The following is a 26,961-nucleotide window of genomic DNA, read 5'->3' on the forward strand; positions in this document are numbered from 1 at the left end:
CTGTGCTGTACCTTCCTGGCACATCTGTATGTCTGTCTGCACTGCACGTGTCCGTCTGTGCAATGCCCGGTGCCACAGCCCTTCTGACCTGCAGTGCCATCCCACCCCCTGTGCACCCCAAGGACACTGTGCTGCCTGGAGCACCCCTATCCATGCTGGGGGGCAGAAAAGCAGTTTATTTCCTCTCCTCACAAAGTGTGGTGGATACACTTGCACAGGATATCCTAAATGGAAAAGGGTTTTGCTCCTGAAAAATGCAAAACCAAACCTGCTTCCATTTGCTGTGTTTGCTCTCCCTTATCAGTGCTGCGTGTTGGCACACCACGCCAGCAGTTTCTGCCCCAGAACCAGCCGGCTTTGACCTTCTGATGTTCCTAGCCCAGTTCTATCTATACTGGCTACTTTGTACCCATCGAAGCATCTCACTTCCTTTGTTTGATCAAGGTCTTCTCACCCTCTGCTACAATTCAGCATTTGGGCATTTGAAAACGGCAATCTTCAGCTGTTCTGGGTCCCTGCAAGATACTGCATTTGCCCAGCACCTGGCTCTGGCTGCAACCAGCGGCCAACTGCAAACCAGGGCTGCAGAGAGCCCAGCCAGACACAAGCTTGCCCTACTCCCAGGAAAGCAGCATTTGGGGAGGTTGGGATCAAAGGGGCCTTCCCCACTGCTGCCAGTGTTTCCTACAGCAACACCTCGAATAAAGTAGCAATGCTGTGCGAGGGTAATAAAGCCACTCTCACTATAAAAGCACCACGTGATTGCAGTGAATATCTCGAAGGATTCTATGACAGTAATTAACCCATCCATCCTAACTGGATCATAAAAAACAGTTATCCACCTTCTGCTGCAGGGTCAGCAGAAAGAAGACTCACATTTCCCAAAGGTTCCTTTGACTTTCCATGCTCCTTGTTAGCCCCATACACGTGGGAATGGAGAGAGGGAAATTCTCAGTGTTATCATTATGTCACAGCATCTATAGAGGCCCAACCAAGACCAAGGGAGTTGCTGTGCTGGATCTTACCCGCTGAGTGCTTGGAGAGAGTTTCTCTGCCTGTGGATGTACTCACTAAGATCCTGGTCCCATAAATTCTTAAGGCATTGCCTTGAAGCCTCTGGAAAGGAACATGGGTCAGAATGCCTCTATCAAGGTGCTCACCTGCCGAGGATTAATGAACCCTCAAGATACCAGGAACGCTGCTACTAACAAGGTTGGCCAATGCCTGTGTTGTCCAGGGGCTGCAGGCATCTTAACTGAGCTCTTCCTGCTCAAGAGAAAGCTAATTAATCAGCTCTGCTATTCTGGCATCACCCAAAAGTGAAAATACTTTCTGGCAGAGCAGCAGGCACAAAATTAGCTGCTGCATTAAACTGCCAAATCTCCTTTACTCCTTTATTAGTTGCATTTGGTGATGATGAGGAGCGAGGCATTAACCGGTCCCCAATGGATAAAGAAACTATTACTCCGCTTTCTCTTTGCAGCAGGGAGGAGGAAATAGGTTTTATTACTGAGATTTCCTTGAAGACATTCACTTGACTTTGTGGCATCAGAGACGGAAGAGAAATGAAGAATACAGAACTCTTGGCACGGTGGGAGAGATTGTGCACAGACAATAAAAGAGCGAAGCACCGGGTCAGCTGGGAGCTGAGACACACGGAGGTGACCAAATCCTTGCAGCAGGTCAAAGCTGCGGTGATCTGCTGGGCTCAGGGTTTCTGTGCTGGCACTGGGATCCTAAACCATGAAACTCGCTGGTAACGAAGGGTTATGATTCACCGGAGTGGCATAGAGCACAGATGACACATGATTAAATCTTCTTTTATTATTATTTTCAAAATTAGATTTTGGGCTTTCACTCCACTTAGCTTTAGATGCTGGATAATACAGCACGAGCCTCCTAGGGGGAGAAGCAGAATGGGAGAGCCCTTATGAATCACAGCATTCAGTGCTGTAGGAAAAATTTCTTCTCAGAGTGGTGATGCAGTGGCACAGCTGCCCAGGGAGGTGGGGGGTCACCATCCCTGGAGATGTTCAAGAACCATGGAGGTGTGGCACTGAGTGGCATGGTGTACAGCAGTCACACACACGAGCTGATGGTCGGACTAGATGATCTTATCAGTCTTTCCAACCTGAATGATTCCATCATTCTATGTTCTGGCAGAGAGTTGGCCTAAGCTGGCGGGGGGCAGGAGGTTCAATGCACACATGGAAGAAGCGCAACAACCATGTGTGCAAAGAAGTCCTGCAGTGGGCAGTCAGAAACCAGAAGCCATGCTGGCAAGTTGGCAGCTTCCAAAAGGATATGTCGGCCCAGAGCTGTGTTGACCAAGCCATTGGCCCACCTGGTCCTCCTGTTCTTCACCACTGAGGAGCCATCCTCATTCCATGGGCTCTTAGTGCCCAGGCACCAGGAGGGCTCGGAAGGTGAACAGCACGAAACCATTGGTTCTAACACCAAGGTCAAGGAGCTGTAGCACAGGCAGCTTCATCCATGCTTTGTGCCCTTGGAGGGGAGCACCTCCCCAGCTCGCTACATCACAGGGACATGCACTTGTCTCGCAGGACGTGTTCCCCAAGCGACCGGCTATGGCTGGTGCTGCTCTAGCTTCGCTTTCCGTGTGCACAGTGTTGGTAATTGCAGCCCCGAGAGCAGAGCTGCATGGTTTGGCTTCACTCGCGAACACTCGGAGATGAAAAGTGCCTGAGAGAGCAGGGTATTGTTATTACTAATAATTAGAAAAATTAACCAAATGTTTGTCTCGCAGCATCCAACCCCGCTACTGCTTCTTGCATAAATCACACACACTTCCCCAGCTGCCAAAACCAAGCCCCAGCCTCGCTCCACGAGCCCTCTGGTATCAAAAAAGGGGGCAAAAAACGCTTTAGGTCTGAAAGCATCGTCTGCTCCAGCAATTAATTTAATTGGCTTAAAAATAACGCAGGTAGGCTGCGGATTGACAAGAAGCCCGATGAGGCCCAGGGGCTGACCCCATACCTGGGGGTTCTCCTCCCAGAGCAATGCAGAGCGTGCTGCAGCCGAGCCGGGCTCTCATAAAACGTTTATCAATGCCTGGGCATCTTCCAAGCCCAGAAAGGGTGCGTGCGGAGAGAGGTCTCCCCTTGCCGTCAGCAGGGACTGGATTTCATCACTTGTTTTAATTCACATCTTTCTAATTTTATTGCATTTTTTTCCCCCCCGTTTTCTAATAAGCTCCTCTAACACCTAATAAAATCAGTCCTTTTCCCTTCTACTTACCTCCCCCTGCTGCCATCGCGATTACCTAGGCAAGAAAAACACAGCGCACGGGGTTCTGCCGGCTGAGGTTTAGTGACTGATTTCAACCGACGTGAGCAGAATCAGCAATAAACCTCAATGTCACGGCATTCTGCTTCCTCCTTTCTCCGTGTTGCATGAAATATCAGAAGGGGACAAACGCTGAGGAGGGAGAGGACTCCTATCGGGTCGCATGGCCAAAAATGAAACTAAGAACGGAGCCATTTCCAGAGAGGGAGATGCAGTCAGCTGTACGATGGTTGTCTGTAATAGATGGCATCTCACTGCTGCGATCTCTACCGTTCTCCTATCTCAGCATCTCGCAGCCCTTAATGGGTTATTCCTTCCAGCATCTTTTTGGTGCCGTGCAGTTGTTTCACCCGTATTTTGCCAATGGGGACCGGAGGAGGCCAAGCCCATCTCCCCTCACCTCCTTCAACACCCATTTCTCTCTGGTCATACTCTACAAACCCATCTGTATTCTGCTCACTGGGCTATTTACCCCTGAATTTATTTGTGAAAGGTTCATAAAAGTGCTCTGTGACCACAGAGAGGCAAACGAAGCTCATAAAACCCCAAGTTGGTTATTTCCTGCTCTGCTTTCAAAACAAAACACCATAATTTTAGCAGACAATTAAACTCCCCGATTTCCAAGGGAGGAAGGCACACAAATACTTTTGAGGATCTGAGCCCACAGGGTTAGGTAAGGAAATAGCAGGAGGGAATTAACCTTGCTGCCGAGCATCCTCGTGGTGAGGGGGGTGCAAATAGAGAGAAACAGAAATCACAGAAAGGCTTAAAAATGAAGTCAGGATAATGCAAAAAAAAATAATAATAAAAAAAGAAAAAGAAAAGAAGAAGAAAAGCTATCACGTCGCTCCAGGTTGGGGTATCTCCTGCTTTGCCACCGTGCAGCTCTGCCCAAAGCCAGGACAAACAAACCCAGCTTGCTGTGGGTTCCTCTGTGGGGCTGGGTGGGGGTTGGGGGGCTCACAGTGCATGCACGGCCCCCTCCCTTGGCACCACTGAGCGCTTTGCATGGGGCTCACCAGGGCTCCAGCAAGCACGGGGCAAGGCAGCACGAGTGCAGGGTATTCACATCTCGGCAAGGAGCTCCGCATTCCTCCCTCCAGCCCGGGGCTGCTTATTAAACATGTTGTCATAATAAAACCAAACTATTACGAAAATAAGAATTAAAAAAATAATATGTATATATCTATACATATATAAATGAGCGGGATCTGGGGAAGCCATAGGGTTGCCGTGGGCCCTGCTCACCCTTTAGGCATTTGGGTGACCCTCAGGGACGTGGAGGCACAAGGCAGGGCAGCAGCACGTCCCCCTGCCCCAAACAGGGTGGGCTGGAAGGGAAACCTGGTTGCTCGCCCACATATAACACTGCCACGGTGCCATTTATCACCCCATGAGCATAGGATTGAACACAGCCGTACCCGGTGGTGATTTGTTGAGATGGGAATTTGTCCTAAGGGAGAGAGGAGGGCAAATCTCAGGGAAAAGTACGGCGTTTTGTGATGAGAAGTGGTTGGAGGGGAAAGGAGGAGAGGGGAGCTGCAAAATTCGGAGGGGTCAATGGGACACCTGGCAGAAAGAAGAATGGGGGAAGGAAGGGGGAAATACTCATTAAAAAGAAATAGAGAGGGGGTAAAAAAGCAGTTGGGTTCGGCTTCCAGCTCCCATTTCTGCTTTGTAGGAATTCCAGTGCATCTGTCATTGACTGGAGTGAATAAAAACAGTCCCGGAGTTAAATTATTTTTAGGACTTGAAGAGCCACGTTCCGATGGGCAATAATCTGTGTGTGACACTCTGATGGGGTAACAGCAATTTCATAGGGCTCGGAGATGGATCCTGCCCCGTGTGCCACGTACCTATGCAAATAAATACCCTGATCAGTTGGTGTCCGTATCGCACAATCTGCCTGCTTCCCACTCCTTTAATATTTAATTATTGAAAACAAGGAGAAGTCCCATAGGAATGTCGGTCTCAGAAAATAGCCGAGATTATTCTCGGCGTCCGACGGCAACAGAAAAGGAATGAGAAAATCTGATTCTTCTTCAGCCCTAAAACTGAAACTTAAATAGGGAAAAAAAAAAAAAAGAAAAGAAAAAAATAAGAAAGGACGAGGAGAAAAAAATTATCAGACCGACCCCCCCCCCTTCACATGAATATTCTGCTGCTTTTTATTGTAGCTATTCGTAGTCATACCTAAATGCAGCCTATAAAGCCCGAGATCTATTATTTAACGCTCTCACTACTGGGATGAAGAAAAAAAAGATACCATATTTTGTTGGCAGTGCATTGAATTGAGCTCCTGTCAGAGGCAGCGTGCTATTGCCAGCCGGGCTTGGAGGGATGGTGAGGAGGAATAGAGATTTCGGGAGGCAGCAGGACGAATAACGGCCGCTTTCACCATCACTTCTGGAGGCTCTCCCACCCGGCCCCCATATCCTCGGTGTTTAAATCAAAGCACCTCACCGCAGGAAAACGTGCAGGGTATAAAAGTGACGCCCGTGCTTTATTGGGAGAGAGAAATTGGGATTCCCGCAGCACCCGATGGGCTGAGAGGTGCGAGGAGCTGCAACAGCCCTGAGCCCGGCCTGCACACGGCAGCCTGCAGGCAGACAATCAACCCCAATTCCCCTCTTCGGTTCCCACTCACACTCCCTGCACAACTTCAGGGCACCCTTTTTCCCAAGTCTTCTGCTTTTTGATACTGGGGATCCGAGAGTTTCTTGAACGAGAAAGAAATAATGCTGTTAACCAACCACAGCCTTTATTCTCTCTCTTTTTTTTTTTTTTTTTTCCTCAGATCAACCTTTTTTGTATTAGGTAACCCTGAGCAAATGAGGAGGTATCTGTGGGGTTAGGGAAGGGTTCGAACCTCAACAGCTGATAGCTGTTGGATCTGCAGCACCAGGAGCAGTCGGCGTCCCAGCACTGAAGATTTCCAAAGGTTCCACAATGGCAAAAGGTGGGGTAAATTGGGTGAATGAGTATGGTGGGGACATAGGGTGGGATGGGAACGTGGGGGTGCCACCACTGGGCGCACAAAGGCTCTGGACCCGCACAGCCCCATCGAGGTGATGTCAGACTCCGGTCTGTAGCTGGTTAAAAACGGATGGGGATCCCCTGGCTGGGAGCCTGGTGAGATCGGGGCTGCTTCCATCCAACCCCACTGAAATCACAGTGGGGCAGAGCCGTGGGTGCTGTGCTGCGCTGCATACCCCCTCTCTCCCTGTGGGAGAGATGCTTGCAGGGCCTCGTCCCCAGTGCCAGCAAGATGGGGCAGGCAGCGAGCGACGTAGGTCATTTCTGACAGCAAGTTTGCACTGTCTCAGGGCACGGAGAGATAGACCAATAATTTGGGCAACTGCACAGGGATATATCCTGGGTCTTAATCCGAGTACAGTGGGACCAGGAAGATCAGGAAGGGCTTTTTGCAGGAAATCCATCCGAGTAATGCTTATTGCTCCAGTCGGAGCACGCGGCACATCAGCAGCAGCTCTCAGGCAGTGATGCTATCGCACATAGCCAGGGGGCACCGCGGGACACCCCCACTGCTGCCCATCCCTCCATCCCACTGTCCCTCCATAGTGCCCTCCTTCCTGCTGCAGGCCCAGCACTGAGCACTGAGCGTTCTGCATGGTGTGTGATGGGGTCAATGAAATGAGGCTGGGGGCAGTAGGGGTGGTGGCAGGAGCACGGGGTTGGGCAGGAGATACAGCTCAGGTGTGCCTGGGGTGTGCTGGAACAGCCACATTCCAGCTTTTCCACTTCCAGCCCTTTGCTTGCAGTAGAACCAAGCCAGATCGCAAATGCTCCAATTAAATCAAAACACAACAATAAAAAAAAAAAAGAAGAAAACAACAAAAAAAAGAGCCACAATGCACCCCACGATGCCCCACTCCCTGCCATTCACACGCTCCCCTGCTAGAGCCAATGCCTCCCCCGACACCAAGGGAAACATTTTGTTCCGTGCAAGGGCTGCAGCCGGCACATGGCCGAGAGCTGAGCAGGGCTTGTGTTAATTGCAGCCCTGCGTTGTCCTGAGTGCGGGCAGAGGGGCTGCAGGGAGCTGGGACTGTGCTGTGGGAGTCTCTTTATCAGTATAAATAAGTCTCACCCGTGGCAATTAAGGAGAAGCAGATGGGATGCACGCACGGTGGTGTGCTTTGCTTGGAAGTGAAACTCAGCACAGTGCCCCAGCAGTCAGTGGGATGGGAGTGCTGTCCCTGCGCAGCACTGAACCCCCCCAGACACCATCAGAGGGGAGAGGGAGCTCTGAGCAACGCTTGCACTGATGCTGTCAGAGGCCAAACGCAAGCAGTTTGTTATGATGATACATGAAAAAAAAAGGGGGGGGTGGGAGGGGTAAAGGGGAGAAGCAGCCCATGTGATTGCTATGCAAATTGGGTGAACGGACGGTTAAAAAAGCCTGAAATGTCAGGTAGATAAGATCGCGTGCACCTCGAGCACTGTCATGGTATTCTTCGTGCGTGACATTCATACTGGAAACCGAAGCGCGCTACAGAAATCAGACACCCACTAAAAGCTCTGAGATTGCACCGAGAGCAGAACAGGTCCCTGCACAGCACCGACCTCTGACCAAAAAAAAAAAAAAGAAAGAAAGAAAGAAAAGAATTAAAAACAAAAGTAGGTTAGATTAGCAAACAAGATAGCCCCATGGAGGCAGGGAATGCGCACACACGGCCCCGTGCGTGCAGCCATCCCCAGGCTGGGACTGGTGGTGGCTCTGAGGCTGTGTCCCTCTCCTGGACTTGTTTTGTTCTTTCTGTACATGGCCGAGGAAGGCTTGCGGCCTGAAGGAGTTAATTAAGGAGTTAATTTCGGAACAAAAAATCCTACGGGGGCTCCGTTTATTTAGCGAAGGATGAGGCACTTCTTCCAGGAGTGCAGCTCACCTGGGAAGAGGCCTCTGGGATGCTCCAAATCCATCGCTATGGGGTGAAGGCCCCACAGCCCCTCACCCACCTCCAGCTCTGAAGTCCCCAACGCAGAGCTGGGGCAGGAGGTGTCCCATAGCCCCATCCCCTGCGGCAGAGGCACCTGCAGCACCACGGGGACCGAGCGCAGCCCCCATGACGGCCCCATCCCTGCATCATCGGGGCCACAACCCCTGGTGCAGGATTAGGGCAGGGAGTACCCCACCAACCACTGCCCCCTCAATGTCACCTCCCATTCATGAGGCTGCCACCAAGTGCAAAGTGATCATCCCTTTAAGCCAAGCAGGCACAGCAGAGGGCCAAAGGCGACGAGGCCTCGCCTGCTCAGCACCGACAGGAGCAGGGAGGGGGGGGGTCCCAAGGAGATGCACGTCTCCTCACACCCCAAAGCCACCGCTGCTGCTTTTGTGGCTCTGGAGAGGCACCGGGACGCAGCACGGCAGGAGGTGTCCTCGTCCTCCCCACGGGTGGAGGACGAGAAGGCATTAAATTGGAGGAGAAACGCCAAAAATAAAGAAAGCAACCCACGAATGAAGCCAGGCCGAGCTCTGGGCCCAGCGGGGCTGCTGCTGGCTGACCCCACGCAGGGGACATTCCGGGACCGGGCGCGCACTGAGCCCACCCCGGAGCGGCCCCGGAACGGACCGGCGCAGCCCCGGCCCGGCAAAGCGAAAGCGTCGCGCTGCAGGAGAACGACAAACAGCAAAGGGCTTGTTTTGTTCTGTTTTGTTTCTCAACCCCCTCCGCTTTTTTAATTTCCTTGCTGTAAAACAAATTGAATACAAATTAAAAACAAAGAAAATAGGGGGAGAAAAAAAATGGAATGAAGGAAAGCACTGAGGGCAGCCGACGGGATGGGTCCGTGGCACCGGGGGCAGCTCCGGCTCCGGGAAAGCCGGCCTCGGGGCGATCGGTAGCACCGTGCCATCCCCCCGCCGGGCTAAGGGATAGCTCTCCGTCCCCCTCCTTCGCAGCCCCGAGCATTTCGGCTCCGAGACCCGTCCAGAGCCCCGCGCTGATGGCTCCGAGCGCCCGCGGAGCGGAGCGAGCCGCAGCGGGAGCCGCGCCGGTTGCGCTCGTCGACACATTTCTTTCTGTCCATTGCCACGGCCCCGGGTCCCCAGCAGGAAAACCGTCGGGGAAGAGCAACCGGCGGCCTCGCAGCGCAGCCCCGCCGCAGGCCCGGTGCGAATAAATAAACGCACACGGCTCAGGGACGGGGCATCAATCAGTGCGCCGTATTTTCAGCCAGGGCCATACATTTCCATACCCGAGCAACGCTTGGCCGCCGGCCCCATCCCTCCCCCCACGAACCCGGCTGCAAAGAGCAGCGCAAACTGCACGGCCCCCCCACGGCCCCCCACCGCAGCACCGCTCCGTGTCCCCGTGCCGGCGGAGCCCCGCCGGGTGCACACTTACGGGGCCGCTTTTTGCAATAATAACCACAACGGCTACAAAGAACGCGAGAGAGTCCTGGGAAGGGAAAAAAAATGCATTAAAAAAAGAAAAAAAAAAATTGTCACCGTCTTTTTTTTTTTCTTTTTTTTTCTTTTTTTTTTTTTTCCTCCTTTTTCTTTCTCCTGAAGGATTCCGGTACTGAGAGCAAAGCCAAAAAAAAGAAAAAAAGAAAAAAGAAAAAAGAAAAAAAAAGGAAAAAAAAGGAAAAAAAAGGAATATATAAAGATATATAAAAGATCAGAAAAATGGTTTTGAAAGGGGAGAAAAAAGGGGTCGGGAGCGCACGGGGGAGTCGGGATGGAAAAAGCTCCGTTCTCCCAAAGCAAATCCCACGAGCAGATGGATGGGTGACCGCAAATGAGCGAATAGAAAAGAAGCGATGGAGGGAAAAATAAGGGAAAAAATAAGGAAAAAGAATGAGAAATGTAAAATCCGGTGCCATGCAGCAGGATGCTGGCTTCGGTCTTAGGGGGGAGGGCGACTCGCTCAATGCGAAAGCGGCCCCCGAAAAGCGAGAAAACAACAATAAAAAAACCATCTCTTGTTACGGAAAAAGAAAAGGCGGCGGCGCTTCTCGCAGCTCTCGCCCCGTGCCGCGCTTTGGGGGCTCCGCACCGCTCCGCTCCGCTCCGCGCCCCGGGACCCCCCGAACCCCTCCGCTCCGCGCCGCCGCGCACTGCTCCGCGCCCGCGCGCCGCCACCCCGCCGCGCCCCCACGTCACACCGCCACCCGCCGCCACGTGACCCGCGGGCCGGGCGCGACCACTCGGGGCGCGGAAAAAGGGGGGGCGCGGAGGGGCGCGCGGAGCAGCGGGGGTCTCTCCGCCGCCGCCGCCCCCGCGGCCCCGCGGAACCCCCCGCGCCGACCCCGAGCGTGGCTTCGCGGGGGGGCGTCGGGGCGCGGGGGCGCGGCGGTGACGGCGGAAGCGCGGTAGGGGAGGTCCTCGTCCCTCCCCGCGCTGGTGGCGGTGGTAGAGTCTGCAGCTCAAATTCCGAGAATTGGGCTCTGTTGATTCTTAGAACTGGGGTTCTTAGAAGTGGTGATGCAAGGAGTTTCTAGGAAAGCCCGGAGACCAGGTGATTGCTGCTTCTATTGCCGCGGCCGATTTTACCCTTTAATTCTCTCTCTCTCTCTCTCTCTCTCCCTCTCTCTCTCTCTTTTTTTTTTTTTCTCTCTTTTTTTCCCTCCTCTCTCTCCCTCCTCTCTCCCTCCGCGCCTGGCGCTGAGCCGCCCCTATATATTTCTTCCCATTCCCCCCCGTTCCCGCGGCAGGTGCCCCGACGGCGCTCGGATATATTAAAAAAAAAACAAAAACAAACAGAAAACAAAACCCAATAACCCAAACGATCTCCATCCTTCCATCCTTCCCCCGTTCCCCCCCCTCTTTTTTTTTTTTTCTTTTAACCACCCGCTCCGTTCCTTCGGATCGGCCCTAATTAACTAACCGACCCCCGACGCTCCCCTCTCCCCACGACGCGAGAGAAGCGCTGCCCCGTGCCGGCCGGGGCTGTGCCCGAACCGCGCCGTCCCGCAGCGCCGCTCCGTCCCCGCAGCGCCGGCAGCGCGGCCGCCCCGCACCTGCAGCCTCCGGGCGGGCGCAGCGCGGAGCCGCTCCCGCAGCCCGTTCGGCTCGCAGCGCTCGGGGCCGCTTCGCGCTCCCGGGGCCGCTTCCCTCTCTCGGGCCGTGCTTTATATTTTTATTCCCCTCGTTTTTATTTCCCTTTCTCCTCTCTTTCTCTCTTCTACCCCCCCTCCCTCCCCGCGCTGTCTTTCTTTTCCACCGCACGAAGCCGCCCCGCAACCTCCTCTCGGGGCCTTTTCCGCATGGTTTCCATTCCCTTTTGCTTTTGTATTTTTATTACTATGATGATTGCGTTCTCCCCGCGTTCCGGTTGTTGTTATTCCGTCCCCGATGCGGCTGCGTTTTTTGCAACCTGTGGCGGGGCCGCGCCGCGATCTGTCAAGCCCCGGGCGAGGAGCGGGCGCTGATGGAGGAGAGTTGCGGCATTTCCCGGCCCGAGGAAGGGGGGAGCCCGCGGGGAGGCCCGGCCCGACCGCCGCACGTCCTCTCCCTCCCGCCGGCCTCGGGGCGGGGGAACCGCGTTGGCTTCGACGGGGAACCGGGGCGGCTGTGAATAAAGCGCGGTGCGACGCTTGGGAACGGGGTTGGGGAGGGGAGAAAGTGCGTGAAGCGACTCTGAAAATAGCGCGCAGCGCTCAAAATAAGAGCGACGTTTGGGAACGGGGGGGCAGGGAAAGTGCGTGAAGCGGCTCCGAGTATAGCGCGAAGGGCTCGCAAGCGCGATCGTAATAACAAAACCGCGGGGAGGTCCGCGCGGAGCGCAGCCGCGCACGGAGCGGGGATCCCGGCAGCGCTGCGTCGGGGTGCGGGGCAGCCCCCGGTGCCCCCAGCGCGGCCCTTCCCCTGTGTTTACTACCGCGGCGCGTTTGGCGCGGGGACAGCGCTCGTAAATCTGCCGCCGGGAGCCGCGCGGTTGGCCCCCGGCCACGCGCTATTCCTGGAGCGGCCGCGCAACCTCCGCGCTCGGCCCCGCTGCGCCGCGCAGCCCCCCCCCCCCCCCCCCCAAAAAAAAGACGCAAAAAAGGGGTGTGCAAAAGGAAAATGCCTTATTATTATTATTATTATTATTATTATTATTATTATTAGGCGTATTTTTTTTACAGTCCCCCCCCTCCCCTTTAAAAAAAAAAAAAAAAAGACAAAACAAAACCGAAAAAGCCCAACTTTGTTGTGAAAACTTTCGTGGTCGGGCGGCAGCGACCTCTCTCGGCCGTGCCCCCCACCCCGGCCATCCTACCCACCCCCCCCCCTTCCCCTCCTGTAGTTTGCAAAGTCACAGTATGAAATGTTATGAAATCGCCTCTTGGGTAGGAGGGAAACAGAAAGCAGGGCGTTTGTTTGGAAAAAAACCGGCAGCAGCCTCTCACATGTGCCTAAAAAGCTGCCTTTGACCCCCTGTTGCATTTCCAGGGAAGAGGCAAATAATCTGGGCTTAAAACCGTGAGTCGAGACCAAGACAAACAGAGCCGGCCTCACTTCGCTTTTTGCCACTGATTTCAGGAGTGCGGGGTCGGTGCCGAGCGGGGCTGGGAGCGGGCAGATGTGGGACCGGGGCAGCTCCGTGCTGAGCCACATCTGTCTGAGCCTCAGCTCTTACCCCGTGAGAGTGGCAGTGATTGGGGTCAGCCCTCCTTCCATCCGGGGCTGCACGCTGAGCCCTGGCCGGAGGTTTAAATGCTTAAAAAACGAGGATTTGCTGTATTGTTTTGACGGCTGGAGGGATGAGAGCTTTACGAATGAACGCAGGCTTCCTCTAGCCGTCCTTGGGGGGTTACAGCTCAAAAATCCCCTAGAAAATATTGTAAGGCAGCCTCGTCTCTATCTATAGAAACAGAGAGCGAGGCAGAACCTGAGCTCATGTTATTTTTTTCTAACGATGGGATTGCTGCTTTAAAACCGTGTAACGCAGACAGCAATTTCTGCCCCATGAAACAAACCATCAAGCCATTGAAATATTCAGAGGGTGTCGAGCAATTTTCCAGGGGAATGGATTATTGCGTCGCTCCTGTAAGGGGGAAAAAAAGCTCCGTCTGCGAGCAAAGCAGATCAAAGAGCTGGGGATGCATTTCAATCCCAATTTCCAATCCCCCTCCGTTCCGACTGAGTCAGTATTGGGAGGGGAAGTGGGGCTGAGCCGGGTGGCTGTTACTGCGAAGGAAGAAGTGGGAATGAGAAGTGGTTCTTCCCGATCCCGCTGAAAGAAAAAAGAAGAAAAATAAATAAATAAATAAATAAATGAGAATCTGTCAGAAGTCCTCCTGATACTTTGTAGGCATCGCGGGGAGGACCTTAAGTCCGCCCGATGAGACAGAAATAAACCTCGCAGAAACGCGAAGATTCCCCCCTTCCCCCAGAGAAAAAGAAAAAAAGAAACCCAAGGCTGGAAAAGCTCATTAAAAAATAAATAAACAAATAACGTCGCTCAGACGCGTTTTGAGAGAAACAGAATTACATCGAGCGAATTATATGTTTTCCAGGTTTGGTCGGGCTGTTGTGTTTTCCAAGGGGGAAACGCTCCGTCCCGCAGCGCAGCTGACTGCTGCCATCCAGCGGTGCGTCCGCTCCGCGCCGCGCGGGGACGGGGCTGAGGCGGCGGCGGCGGCGGCGGCGGACGCTTTTTGTTTGCCGGTGTTTTTTGTTGGTTTTTTTTTTTCTTTTTCACCCGAATCTCTGCCTAATTTCGAACGGATTTTGGAAAGCTGCGCTGCTTTTGTTTGGTTATTTATTTATTTGTGATTTACTTTCAGCAGCCCGGTGTTAATTTGTAGGAACGTTGTTGGGTTTTTGGTTTTTTTTTGTTTTTTAGCAGACGCATTGACCGCCCTCCAAGACCCGTTACAAAGCCAGGTGGTAAAAGTCGGCGTGTGCTTTAGCAGCGGGGGTGGATATCCTCTTAATGTGTTTGAATACCCCATTAAAAAGAACCTGCCATTACAAAGTCCATAGGCGAGCAGAACGGAGCTCTCACCTATAGATGCATTTCTCAGTGCAGTTTCTGTCCGTCCACATATTTCTTGTGGTGGCTGGAGAACCATTTCATGCCCATTTCAGTGCTTCAAACTCCTCATGAAGGGCTTTTATGGGTTCGGACAGAGCCTAAAATGTTGTTTTCAGGTTTCTGAGAAGTTTGTAAAATCTAAATTTGGTGGAAGGCTGCCTGCGTGCTCGTAACCTCTCATTCTGTTTTATAGCAGCATGGGAGTCTATAAACAGGAGCCCTGTGCGTTGAGTGCCTGTATTCTTTCCTAGATCTATTTTTAAACCATTCTTCTGTTTGGCAAAAAGTGACACTCGGTTTCCATGTTTACAAAAGGCATTGGCAAACCTCAGGAGTTCACAGTTTGCAGTTGGGTTCGGTGGATGTCCGAAAGTTAGCGTCTGACCACTCGGCTTCAGACTGCAAATTTAGACTGCAAATGGAGTCCTCCCTGCATTTATCCTTATTTCTTTTTCAATCCGCTCTAGACCTTGTGTTCCCATTGCAGCAGGGCAGGTCAGCCCAAAGGCACATGTACCCCTGAAGCATTTAGTTCTCCAGGCTGCTTTAAAACCCTGGCAGTGCCCATGGAGCTTCATACGTGAAGAAGGGAGCTGGGAGAGGAGCAAGAATTTGGGATCTGTATTTTCTCCCCCCATTTCTTCTCTCTGATGTGCTCCCTTCGGGCTGCCCACTGGGATCCTATGAGGATCTGTGGTTTCGGGGAGGAAGATGGGATTGCTGCTGGCAGCAGGCAGAGTGCAGAACAAGCACAGTGCAGGACAGTGGGTCCCGAGGAAGATGTCCCCTCCTTAAATCCATTTGGCTTTATAAATACAGAGGTGCTCTGCCTTGGGTAGCGCACCCCGTGCTGCACTTGTCCCACCACAGCCAGGTGGGATACTGGGATCCTTACTGCCAGCTGAGCTGCATCCCTGCAGCACAGAGCTGGGGAGGGTCGGGTCGGTGACATACGGAGTGGGGACGGCAGGACACCTCCCTGAGCCCCCCGGGGACAGGGACTCCGCCAGCTGAGCTGAGCGGTGCTCAGCCTCGCTCCGTTGCTTCAGCTGGGACGTGGCTGCTGCCGTCCCTTGAAAAATTCATGTGCCCAATTGCTTGGGGTCATTGGGAAGGCTGCAGCAGGCTCAGCTCCGCGCTTCCCAAGGGCTCCGCTCAGCTCCCAGCTACGTGCCCTCCTCGGTGGGAAATGTCGGGGGGGCGGCTCTGCTGCGCTTCCCCCGCGCTGCGTTGTGGGGCTTTTTTTTCTTTTTTCTGCAAAGACCAAAACAATGTGGAGACTTAAGCCGGGCTGGCTTTCAAGGGCAATCCTTTTAAACCCTCTTTTGAAGTACAAACTCTAAAGTTCCCCGCAGCGCTCGAGAAAATATGCAGTTTTCCTGGTTCCAAACGCTGATAATAAACCCGTTCGGATAATGTATTGCATTTCCTAGAAACATTTGTTTGCTGGCAGGAAATTGGATCAGACTGAAAGTTAGCAGAGACCGCTCGATAGAGCGAGTGCAATCTGCTCGCGGAAGGCTACGATGGAAAAAGCGGCGGGGCTCTCGCTGGCGATGCTGCGTTTGATCTGTGCTGACAGTGTGCTTGGGCTCTTCTCCGTCTCTCCTTTGCTTATTATTAACCAAGCCACGTTTTGGCCTAGACGCCAACCAGAAGCTGCTAAATTAATAAAAACTGCGCTGTGACAGCTAAAGGACGCTCGGTGTCCCCTGGTTGCGTGGCATGGGGAAAGCTGAGCTGGGTGCCGGCGTACCCGCAGCCTCCCACACCCCACTTGTTTGGCTGTGTCTCGGCGCTGGAGGAACCCAGCATCCGTCTCTGGGGTGGGGGGCAGCTGGCAGTATGCCCAGGCTGGGGGTGGGGGGGCAGGATGGAGCTTCCCCTGGGCGGGCAGTTTCGGAGCGCTGTGTGGGATGAGGTTATGGGGAAGAGAGACTTCAGCCATCCACTCCTCTGGGGTGATGCAAAGGAGTCGGCACGGCGGGCGCTGGAGGGGTAGGAGAGCAGGTGCGGGGGTGATGGGTGCCCTCCTCCGTATCAGCAGTATGGGGGGGGGAGAGGGTAGGGTGAGGGGAATCCTCCATGCAAAGAGGGATAGGAGAGGAAGGAATCTCCCCTTTGCGCAGGGTGAGGGGAGGATGGATGGAAAGGGATTCCCTAGATGCAGGAGTGGATGGATGGGAGGAGTTGCCCTGTGCGTGGCAGAAAGATGGAGGGATGGGGGTTGCAGCTTCTGCCCTCTGTGTGGTGCAGGGGGCAGCTGCGGGGGTCTCCCCTCTTCGTGGGGTGGAGCCGGGGGTTCCCTCCCCACACAGCTGAGCCGCTTGGCACCAGGAGGGCAGCTCTGGCCCTGGGCTCCCTTCCAGGAATAGGCTTTCTCGGGGAGGTGCCAGCAGGGAAGGGCCGTTCCCTGAACCGCTGGGGCAGACCCACTGCCTTCCTGGAAGGCAGCAGCACTGACAGTCCCATGTGGCCACCCCCGGAATGGGCCCCGACCTTCCTCTCTGGGCACAGCAAGCCCCGGCATGCAGCCTCCAGCACTGCCGCTGGCCCACACCTCCGAGGTACTGGGCAGGAAAATTAGGGGGTGGGGGACACTGGGGTGATGCTCTGAATGCAGCTGAGCTTAGGGAAGCATCCTGGGGCGGGGGGGCATGGGGCTGGAGAAGATTGTGCTTGCCCACGGTGGTCTTCTGTGCTCCCCATCACTTCTCTCTGCTCCTCATCATTGTCCCTTTCTCCTCAGAGCACCCTGCCTGGAGTGCAGAGGTTGGGAGGGGCAGGGTTAATGCTGCTCTGCTAGAGAGGGGACGGAAGGATCCTGCAGCCACAACGCTTGGGATGCACCTGCCTGCACCACACACTGCGCTGCAGAGAGGGGATCTGGGAGGGTGCGTAGGGTCTGGGTGTCCCCCCTCTCCCCCCCGACTGCTAGTGCTGTGAGTAAAGGAATTTGGCGACAGCAGCAGCTTCTCACGTGATGCTCACGGGCACAGAGTTCATGTCACAGTTTGTTGGTTTACAGACAGGTCAGTCCCTACGTCTGTGACACCGGGGTGAGCCACCGGGAGCCCAGCCAGGGGCAGGATGTGACCCAGCAGCCCCAAATGGTGGGAACACAAATGTATGCTGAGCTCCTTGCAGAGCCCGGGCTTTCAATTGCGAGTGGCTGGCGGTGAGCGAGTACAGAAAGGTCAGAGCCTGCAGGATTTGGGAAATGAGTCACTTTTTGTGCGCAGGCTCAGAGCAGCAGGTCTTGAAGATTTGCATTTGATGGCTGCAGCGGGACTGTAACACCCCTCTGGGCTCTGCGTGACATCACGCCTTGAATCACGCCCCTTCTTCCCATCCCTGCCCCTCTGGAGCAGGAGGGGAGCTCCACATCCATCTCACCTGCAGGTGCAGGGCTGCACGTGCTCTCTGCAAGTGCTGGTGGTCCCGCTGCATCGCTCCGGCTTGTCCTGGCGTTTGTTGGTTCGCTTACTCACTGCACGTCTCCCTGTTCCTGCTGAGGACTTCCCCCTTTGTTGGTGCCAGGTTAATCGTGTTTGCTGGTTGGTAGTAAATGTGGAAGTAGCAGTGTGAGTTAACTCCTGAGTTTCCTTGCCGTGCCGCCCCAGCCGTGCTTCCTGTGCAGCCGGCTGCTGGAGACAAAGCTTGAGGTTTGGGGAGTGCTTTTCCAGCAGCTGGAGGAAGGCATTTGTTTGGGTCCCCATCCGTCCACGCCACCAACTTCCTACACAGTCTTGGCCAAGTCATTGTGGCTCTTGATGTCCACATCCTCCCGGCTCTGTCTGGCTGTCCCGTCCCATAGTGCTTCTCCTGCTGCTCGATAAGGGCGAGAGAGGCTCGGGAGGACCAAACTCAGCTGCCGTCCAGACTTCTGAGCAGAGCAGCAGCAAGTGTTGGCGTGTAAGTCATACCTGTTAACAAGGTGCTGCGTGTGTGGCATTGGTCTCAGACGTGGCGTTGGCTGGGAATTTGGTGTTGGCAGGGGAGAGCTGTCTCTGAAAGAAGCGGTGAGAAAATTCTCACTTGACTTCCCTTCCCCACCTGCCTTCAAGTTCCTGAGTCATGGAAATGAAAACCTCCTTGGCATACGCCCATGGTTTGGGCTAGAGGGTGTGGAAGAAGCTATGATTGGATTCTCAAAGCCTGTGGTTGTGATAAGAACGTATTGTACCGGAAGAAACAAATGTTAACCTTACTGGAGAGTGCAGGGTTTGTTATCTCTAGCTTTTATCCCACTGATACCGTAGGGAAACAGCAAGCTTGTGCCTTTGCCACAGCCAATTCATTATTATCTGCTAACGTGGTGTTTGTTTTCTTGTGCTTTATTTACAGGTTTGAAAGAAACTTTTGGACTGTGAATTGAGGCATTGGGTATGTACATGTCAATTTTCCCCCTTACCCTCCTTCCCTTTACGGCGTTGAATTAAATGTTTCATTAGACCCAGCTGAGATTGGTTTTCAGGAAAGCAGCTGCTCTGTGGGAAATACATTCACAAGAGGAAGGAGGAGGAGATGGGGCTGGGAAAGAGGGGTCAGTGTGGAATTTGGTGCTGGAGGTGCACACAGCAGCCCAAACTTTAGACGTGGGGCAGTGCAGGCTGTCATGGGTGGCTGCTGGGCATCCTTGAGGTGGGTCAGTGGGTGCTGTGCTGGGAGAAGGCTGTTGTTGTTCCTCGACTCACCCCATCCTTCCTTGCTGGGAGAGGCTGGGCTGCAGTGTGGGCAGCAGCCCAACAGGTCGGATGAGCTCTGCTTCTCACTGCCATCATCGATTCATTGGGAGACAGCAGATAGCTCTTCTCTGGGCTGGCCACGTGAGAGCGGGGAAGAAGTCTGATGGTGGATGAGGGCTGGTGCTCCACCGTGTGAGCAGATGTTGAAATCTCAGCTGGGAGCTTCGGGGCTCACTTCGGTTCCCATGGCCAAGCTCGGCTGAGGGAACTGGCTCCTGAGGATGAGGCCGTGCTGGGAGCTTCAGGAGATGAACCAGAGGAGCAGTGGTGGTGGGAGGAGTGGGCTGGGGTGGGGCTGCCATGGGTGAGGCAGGAGCCGGTGAGATAATCCTCAGGAGGGTCCGGTTGTCTTTGCTTGCAGGGTGCAACCGAGACACACCGGCTCTTAGGGCTGCCCCAAGGGGCCTCACCAGGGGACCTGGGGGCATCCCTCCATGGCAGCAGGCCGTCCGCAGGCATCCTGGAGCAGCAGTGGGCTCTCCACTGAGGTTTGGGTGCTCTTCAGGCTTTTTCTTCATTTCCCATCTTTCTGCTTCCGTCCTGGGCAGACTCAAGATGGCCTCACCGGCAGACAGCTGCATCCAGTTCACCCGCCACGCAAGCGATGTCCTCCTCAATCTCAACCGCCTTAGAAGCCGGGATATCCTGACTGACGTCGTCATCATCGTGAACCGGGAGCAGTTCAGAGCCCACAAAACAGTGCTGATGGCCTGCAGGTGGGTGGGAGCTCCCTCTGCTTTTAACCACTCCACAGGGGTGGGTGAGCCCTCTGTGACCACTGTGTCCCCTGCTGTTCTTAGAGCTATTCCTTCTGGCTGTAGGGCTGTGGATTTTCAAGCCCAGTTGGGTCTGAAATCCTTTTCCAGGTCAAGGATTGCACCTTAGTGACCTCTAATTAGCATCCCACCATTACCTCACCTCATTACTGCAAATGCCTTCCAGGGTTTCCTGCTGACAATCTAAAGATTTGGAGAAGCAAAGATTTGATTATTAAGACATCTGAAAAATGTTTTGCCAGAGTTTCTTTTTTTTTTTTTTCCCTTTGGGTTGAAAGAGTGAGCATGGATGCCCCAAGAGGCTTCTGAAGGAAGTGAGTCAGAGAGGGGGGTGGAGGGGGGTATGGTAAGAACAACAGAATAAGGGGAATTTCTAAAGCAAGGCAGTGGGGAGCTGTTGAGCAGGTGAGATCTAAAAGCAGGCTGTGCCGGTTGCTAAAAGTGCAGTGCAGAAGACGCTTACTAAGCTAGGAAACCAAGCTTGATAATAAGGGGGAAGCTCAGGGAATACTGTAATTGCCTCCTTCTCCTCCTCTCTTCCCAAGCACAAGACTCTGTGAGCTAAGGGATTTCAAGTAAGTTCTCCTTCTTAATTGTCGTAATGCTTGTCTTCCTCTGTCTCCTGTCTGCAGTGGCCTCTTCTATAGCATCTTCACTGACCAGCTCAAGTGCAACTTGAATGTCATCAACCTGGACCCTGAAATTAACCCCGAGGGGTTTTGCATCCTTTTGGACTTCATGTACACCTCCCGTCTGAACCTGAGGGAGAACAATATCATGGCTGTGATGGCCACGGCGCTGTACCTGCAGATGGAGCACGTGGTTGATACTTGCCGAAGGTTTGTCAAATCTAGGTGAGCACCGTAAGTGAACTTTGGAGATGATGTGTTTGGGTGGGAGAGGGGAGGGCTGACAGAGTAGCTGCAAATGCATCTTTGTGCGCTGAAAATGAACGCGTCTCTCCCTTTTTTGCCTGATTCCAGCGAAGCTGAGATGGTGTCTGCTGTGAAGACCCCAAGGGAAGAGTTTTTGGCTGGCCGGATGCTGAACCACCCAGAGGTGATGGCTTATCGAGGCAGAGATGTCTCAGAGAACAGCATGCCTCTCCAGAATGGGTCCCTCTGCAATGGGAGGGCCTTCGCACCTGGCTTATTCAACAGTTTGCCTGGATCCTCCATTTCCTACCCTGGGTACAGCCCTCTGCCTCTCAATGGCTTCCTCGTGGATGATGAGTTGCGGGAGATGAGGATGCCTCTCTCCGAACTCTCAAGGGTGAGTGCCTTCCCCAAGGAGAGGATCCCATGTGACGGCTCCAGGACAATCCCCACGGAGTACATGAGAACCATCACCGACATCTCGGCCAACATGTGCCACGCCACCATCTATTCTCCAAAAGAAGGTGCTGCTGAAGAAGCCAGGAGCGACATGCACTACAGTGTAGCTTCTGGCCCCAAACCCGTCGTCCCCTCCATCCGGAACAATCCCTACTTCTCTTGTGACAAAGTGGCCAAAGAGGAGGAGCGGACCTCTTCAGAGGATGAGATCAGCCAGCACTTTGAGCCCACCAATACCCCCCTGGACCGCAAGGGCCTGATCAGCCCCCAGAGCCCCCAGAAGTCAGACTGTCAGCCCAACTCTCCCACTGAGTCCAGCAGCAGCAAGAATGCCCGCATCAGTCAGAACTCCAACTCCCTCTTCACCAAGAGCCCCACTGATCCCAAAGCCTGCAACTGGAAGAAGTACAAATTCATTGTCCTCAACTCTCTTAACCAGAGCACCAAACAAGACAGCGCTGACCAGAATGAGATGGGAACCCTCTCTCCTCGCACCTACATGCCCATGTCCACTTGCCAGCAGTCCATGGAGCCAGAGCATCTCAACGTGCAATCCCCCACCAAGATGAGCGTGAATGGAGAAGACTCCAATATCCCCCAAGCGAGCAGACTCAACAACATTGTTAACAGGTGAGAAGGTGGCCCCTGGCAGACAGGACTCCCTGTGTTGTTCTTGAGAGTTTGGAGGTGCGTGACATAGCTCTAGTGTTGTGTTGGGGTGTCTGGCTGTGAGCAGGTGGAAACCTCTGCACATGTTGAAGCACTGCCAGGGTCATCGGCTGGGCTCCAGCTGTCCCTGTGATAGCAGTGCCAGCTTGGCCTCGTGGTGGAGTTGGAAACGCAGGGTCAGGAATTCCTGACCTGCTTCAGCAGCTCTGGGTGGTTTCTGGACCTTGAATTTGCCAAGCATGGTTTTCACCCAGATCACTGCCTAGAGCTTGTGGTCGGCTGTAGGCACTGCAAGGCTGAATCAGCATGGAGCACTGTGCTGTCCCCTGGACCTGGATGTTCCTAGAGAGCTTTGAGGTCATTTTACAATGGGCACCTGCAGGGTGAGGCTCAGGGACCTGTTGTTGATCAGGGCTATGCTGTGCATCTTAGCTCAGAAGTCTCCCCACAAAACATGGGTGTTCCTTGTGTCTGGAATGATGCAAACAACAAGGACCTGGTAGCTCAAGCACAGCAAGAGCCTTCTCACAGCTGTGTGTGTTGCTGTCCTTCCGTAGGTCCCGGGATGGGTCCCCGCGCAGCAGTGAGGGGCAGTCCCCGCTCTACATGCATTCATCGAAGTGCAGCTCCTGCGGCTGCCAGTCCCCGCAACACACTGAGATGTGCCTTCACACCTCTGGCTCAGCCTTTGGAGAGGAGATGGGGGAAACCCAGTCTGAGTACTCTGACTCCAGCTGCGGTGAGTCCTGCATCCCGGTCACCTTTTCAGCCAGCGGGGAAAGGGACACGTTCACCCGGTGCCCTTCATCCAAAGGGACTGCCAGACTTGGCTCTGGTGCTGGTGGATCTCGAAGTGCTTTGTGGTGTTAACTGGCTGGCCAGCTGTGTGCACGCATGTGAGATGCTCACACGTGGGTACTGCTTCTGTCCTCCCCTTCCCCAGCACCATCCAGATACCTTGTGTGGGGAGTTAGTCACCTGCTGCTAACCTGGCAGCTCAGGACAGGAAATAAATTGAACTCCACCCTGCCACTATCACATGAGAACAAGCTTGGCAGATGTAACGATCCTAATGGGGATTGGGCAAGGTAGTGTGTCTCATGCATCCGTCACGATACCTTCATTATCAGGGAGCCAAATGTGCGCATCTGGAGAAATGCAGATAATGAGCCTTGCAAGCTCGTTGCAAAACCCCACAAGTCCGGAGACAATATCTGTGTGCCCATCTGCCTGTAGCTCAGGGAGAGGGAATGCAGAATTGTCACTGTGGTCTGGGCAGAGATCTGTAGCAGGAACCCTTTGAGCAGTGATGCTCAAAGCTCCACGCAGCATTTAAGAGCTGGGCAGCCTTGTAACAGGCGACCCGCCTGCTTCTTCAGCTGCTGGTGGTCTTCCCACGCTCGCGGAAGACATCTGCACCATGAAGGTTTAAGACCTCCGAAGGTGCTGGAGTGGCTCCAGGGCCGAGCATCCTTCAGAAGACGCCTAATAAGTTGGGTGCATAGGGTTGCGCATCACCCGTCTGACCGCTCTCCGCTCTGCTCCTCAGAGAACGGAGCCTTCTTCTGCAACGAGTGTGACTGCCGGTTCTCCGAGGAGGCCTCGCTCAAGAGGCACTCTCTGCAAGTCCACAGCGACAAACCCTACAAGTGCGACCGCTGCCAGGCCTCCTTCCGCTACAAGGGGAACCTCGCCAGCCACAAGACCGTCCACACAGGTACGGTGTCTGCGGCTCCTCGAGGGCTGAGTTGGTTTGCTGTCGAGCCCTGGGTGTTTCTGAGCTGGGAGCAGATGTGTGTCCCCTCCGGGTTAGGCAGACCAAAAAGGAAAATCCAAAAATCGTGTAGGGTTTTTGTTTGTTGCTTTTCCTACGTCCTAGAAATGCAGATCGTATCTAGCCTGGCAGAAACTCTGCTGGTGGGAAAAAATCTGTGGACGGATGGGCCCTGTGAATCAGCACAATGAAAGCTGAGAAAGGAAAGGGATATGAGGGGGTTAGTCATTTGCTGACAAACCCGGGGATTTCTATTTCATGCTTTTATTAATGCCAACAGCCACCTCCCTGGCTGAGGAGGGAAGGTCCCACAGCCCCAGTGGAGCTCCACGTGGCTGCAGGGACGAGCGGGGTGATACAAGCACCAGGCTGGGTCTGATGATGTGGGTTCAAAGCCCTCTGACGCCCACAGGTCCAATTAATCCACCAGGCAGGAACCCATTTGCTCTTGAATGCTAACCCAAAGAAAAAGGCAGGAGGGGACAGGCGATGGCTTGTTCCGCTCCCCATTGAGCTCATCTTCAACCAGCCTGAAGAAACTAGTTAAAATCTTCTTGCAACTCCCCCCTTGCCATGAAAAGGCATCCGGGGCTGACAGCAGGAGCTGTGTCTGAAGAATGAGTGGAGCTGGGTCACCAGGCATGCCTTGGCTTCCTGCTCTGTTGGCTCTTCTCACTCCTCCAAGGAGGAATGGGACGTGCCGGGGACTGCCAGGCAGTTGTGTGTGCCCTGCTCGGTGCTGTGGGGACACTCAGGGTGCCAGCCAGGAAGAGTGATTGCTGTTAATCCTTGCTAGTAGAGCTCCCTGACTTTCTCTTTTGCCCTGGAGACTGCAGCTCCCAACCCCAAAAACACCAATAGCAGGTGAGCTCTGCTCCAGAGAGGAGTGAGGCTGCTTCTGCCTGTTGTTCTCTTCCTAAAACACCTGTGTGCTACAGATGCCTCTAAAAGGGTCGGGCACATGGCAGGACTGTGCTTTGGGGCTGGCACGTGCACGGCACACTGATATTTAGCCCCTTGTCCTTTCTGTTGGACTCTGCAGGAGAAAAGCCGTACCGCTGCAACATCTGCGGGGCGCAGTTCAACCGGCCAGCCAACCTGAAAACCCACACACGTATTCACTCCGGAGAGAAACCCTACAAGTGCGAGACCTGTGGGGCCAGATTTGTCCAGGTAGGTGTGAGCTCTGAGACCCGCAGCACCCAGGGGTGGGACGTGGGCAGGATCCTGCTGAAGACCTGGGGCGCATGGAGGGGGCTGCGGGGCCATGAAGAGGATAAACTGGGCTTTGAGGTCGGTGGAGGCCAGCTTGTTGGCTCAGTGGGTAACCTAACCTGGGGCTGCTCTCCCACAGGTGGCCCACCTCCGTGCTCATGTGCTCATTCATACTGGGGAGAAGCCATACCCCTGCGAGATCTGTGGCACACGTTTCCGGCACCTGCAGACCCTCAAAAGCCACCTTCGAATCCACACGGGCGAGAAACCTTATCATGTGAGTGACCAGCCTCCTTTCTTCAGGGATTGGGATGCTAACAAACCCAAGGGGTGGGAAGACAGCAGATCGTTCACATGGGCTTGCTGCAGCATTGGGAACGCTCTGATGTGTGGCCAGCACTGGGTGCATCAGAGCTGCTTTCCTATTCTTCCTCCATTCTGGAAGAAGGTTACACCTCTCAAATGACAGCCTCCTGCCGCGTGTGGGGATGGAGAGAGGAGCTGTGTGGCAGCGTGCTGTGCCTTGCTGGGGTCAAGGCTCGGGGGCTCAGCAGCTTCCCTGCTGCTTCTCCCACTGTAGCTCCACTTTCTCTACTCCATCCGTGCAACGGGCACAGTACATGGGGGGGGAGAACGGGCACTGCACTGCTGCTCGGCCACCACTTCCAATGTGATTTTGACGCCTCGTGCCTTTGCTTTTTTTGCTCTGCAGTGTGAGAAGTGCAACCTGCACTTCCGCCACAAAAGCCAGCTGCGGCTGCACCTGCGGCAGAAGCACGGGGCCATCACAAACACCAAGGTGCAGTACCGCATCTCGGCCAACGAGGTGCCTCCGGAGCTCCCCAAGGCTTGCTGAAGGCCAAGGATTTCCCAGGAGGAGGTCAGAGGGGAGCTGTCCAAAGGATACTTGCAACACTTTAACGGAGAAAAAGTTTATATATATATATATATATAAAGAAAAACAAAATCATCACGTGATGGAGTGCCTCTATAAACCCATAGTGCAGATAGGTGGAAAACACGAGAAGCAAATTAAAACAAAACAAAACAAAAAAAAAACCAACAACAACAAAAAAAAAGAAAAGAACAAACACGGGTTTTATTTTTCCCAGTTATGTGAAACAGGAGAAAAAAAAAAAAAAAAAGAAAGAGAAAATTATTCAGATCTTATTGTATATAGAAGATAAAAATGAGAAGTAGTCATTTTAAATGTCTGTGCAGTGGAGTGTTGATAAACTCTGGAGTCTGACCTTCACAGCCTTTGCCGTCTGAAGATGAGGAATGTAATGCTGATTTATGGGAACAGATTTCTTTCTTTTGTATGCAAAATGTGTGTCCTTTTAAAGAGAAAGTATGCTATTAAAGAGAGGGCTTTAACTTTTTTAACCAAAGGTGAAGGAATCTATGGCAGAGTTGTAAATATATATAGATATAAATATATAAATATATATATATAAAATAAATATATATAGACCTTTAAAAAAAAAAAAAGCTATATTAAAAATATATAAAATGCATTAAAGGCTCAGTTGGACTCTGCAGGCAGAAGCCACTCTGAGAATCTTTATTATGATAGAGCACTTAACGAGATATTTTAAAGTATTGCATCTGTACAAGTAAGAAAATATTTTGTCTAAATGCATCAGTGTATTTGTATTTTTTTGCAAGTGAAGGTTTACAATTTACAAAAAACAAAAAAACAAAAAACAAACAAAGTGTGTATTAAACCAACCAAGCTGCAGAAGGAATTTAAGATAATAATAAAATGTAACTCTTTTTTTTTGTTCCAGTTCTCAGTCTGTATATATGTACAATGTGGTTTCGCACGGTGCCTTTCTTTTCAATGGAAGTTTTCAATGTATGGACTATATATGGAGCTCAGTTTCTTCTTCAAGGTACAGCCTGATGTTGCAGAAGGAGTTGTGGTGGAACTCTCTGTGGGGGAATGTTTTTGTTTGTTTGTTTTTGTTTGTTTGTTTTGGATTATATATATATATATATTTTTTTTTTCCCCAGTCTTATTTTACATGCTTGTGTTATAAACAATCTCGGGAGACAGGGTTTGGGCTGTGTCTAAACTGCATTAATGCGTTCTGTAAAATATAGCTGTACAAATAAAAGAATAAAATGAAGAAAAGTGAAGCGCCA

The 26,961-nt window shown here is 53.1% G+C and overlaps 1 protein-coding gene and 1 long non-coding RNA gene across 5 annotated transcripts; one reads left to right on the top strand and one right to left on the bottom strand.

Moving 5' to 3' along the window:
• Positions 1-740: 740 nt before the first annotated feature.
• On the bottom strand, positions 741-10,409 carry LOC107054097. The gene is made up of 2 exons (XR_001468050.4): positions 3,259-10,409; positions 741-2,703 (listed from the first exon to the last, which is right to left on the bottom strand). It is a non-coding gene; the product is annotated as an uncharacterized LOC107054097 (long non-coding RNA).
• A 323-nt stretch (positions 10,410-10,732) lies between these two features.
• On the top strand, positions 10,733-26,961 carry BCL6 (B-cell CLL/lymphoma 6). 4 transcript variants are annotated; one of them, NM_001012930.1, is given in 11 exon segments: positions 10,733-10,793; positions 18,645-18,683; positions 19,594-19,761; positions 20,454-20,675; positions 20,805-21,785; positions 22,382-22,563; positions 23,374-23,541; positions 24,641-24,771; positions 24,953-25,090; positions 25,526-25,693; positions 26,604-26,961. In NM_001012930.1, coding segments are annotated over 8 exon segments (2,127 nt in total). In that variant the 5' UTR covers positions 10,733-10,793; positions 18,645-18,683; positions 19,594-19,600; the 3' UTR covers positions 25,670-25,693; positions 26,604-26,961.

Source organism: Gallus gallus, chromosome 9 (genome assembly GCF_016699485.2).
Source record: "Gallus gallus isolate bGalGal1 chromosome 9, bGalGal1.mat.broiler.GRCg7b, whole genome shotgun sequence".
NCBI lineage: Eukaryota > Metazoa > Chordata > Aves > Galliformes > Phasianidae > Gallus > Gallus gallus.

Bases quoted from the DNA above. Each gene is read 5' to 3' on its own strand.
- BCL6 (XM_015291406.4), top strand. From the start codon at position 19,601: ATGGCCTCACCGGCAGACAGCTGCATCCAGTTCACCCGCCACGCAAGC. The intron at 19,762-20,453 runs GTGGGTGGGAGC...TCCTGTCTGCAG, and splicing joins ACAGTGCTGATGGCCTGCAG to TGGCCTCTTCTATAGCATCT. The intron at 24,772-24,952 runs GTAGGTGTGAGC...GCTCTCCCACAG, and splicing joins GTGGGGCCAGATTTGTCCAG to GTGGCCCACCTCCGTGCTCA.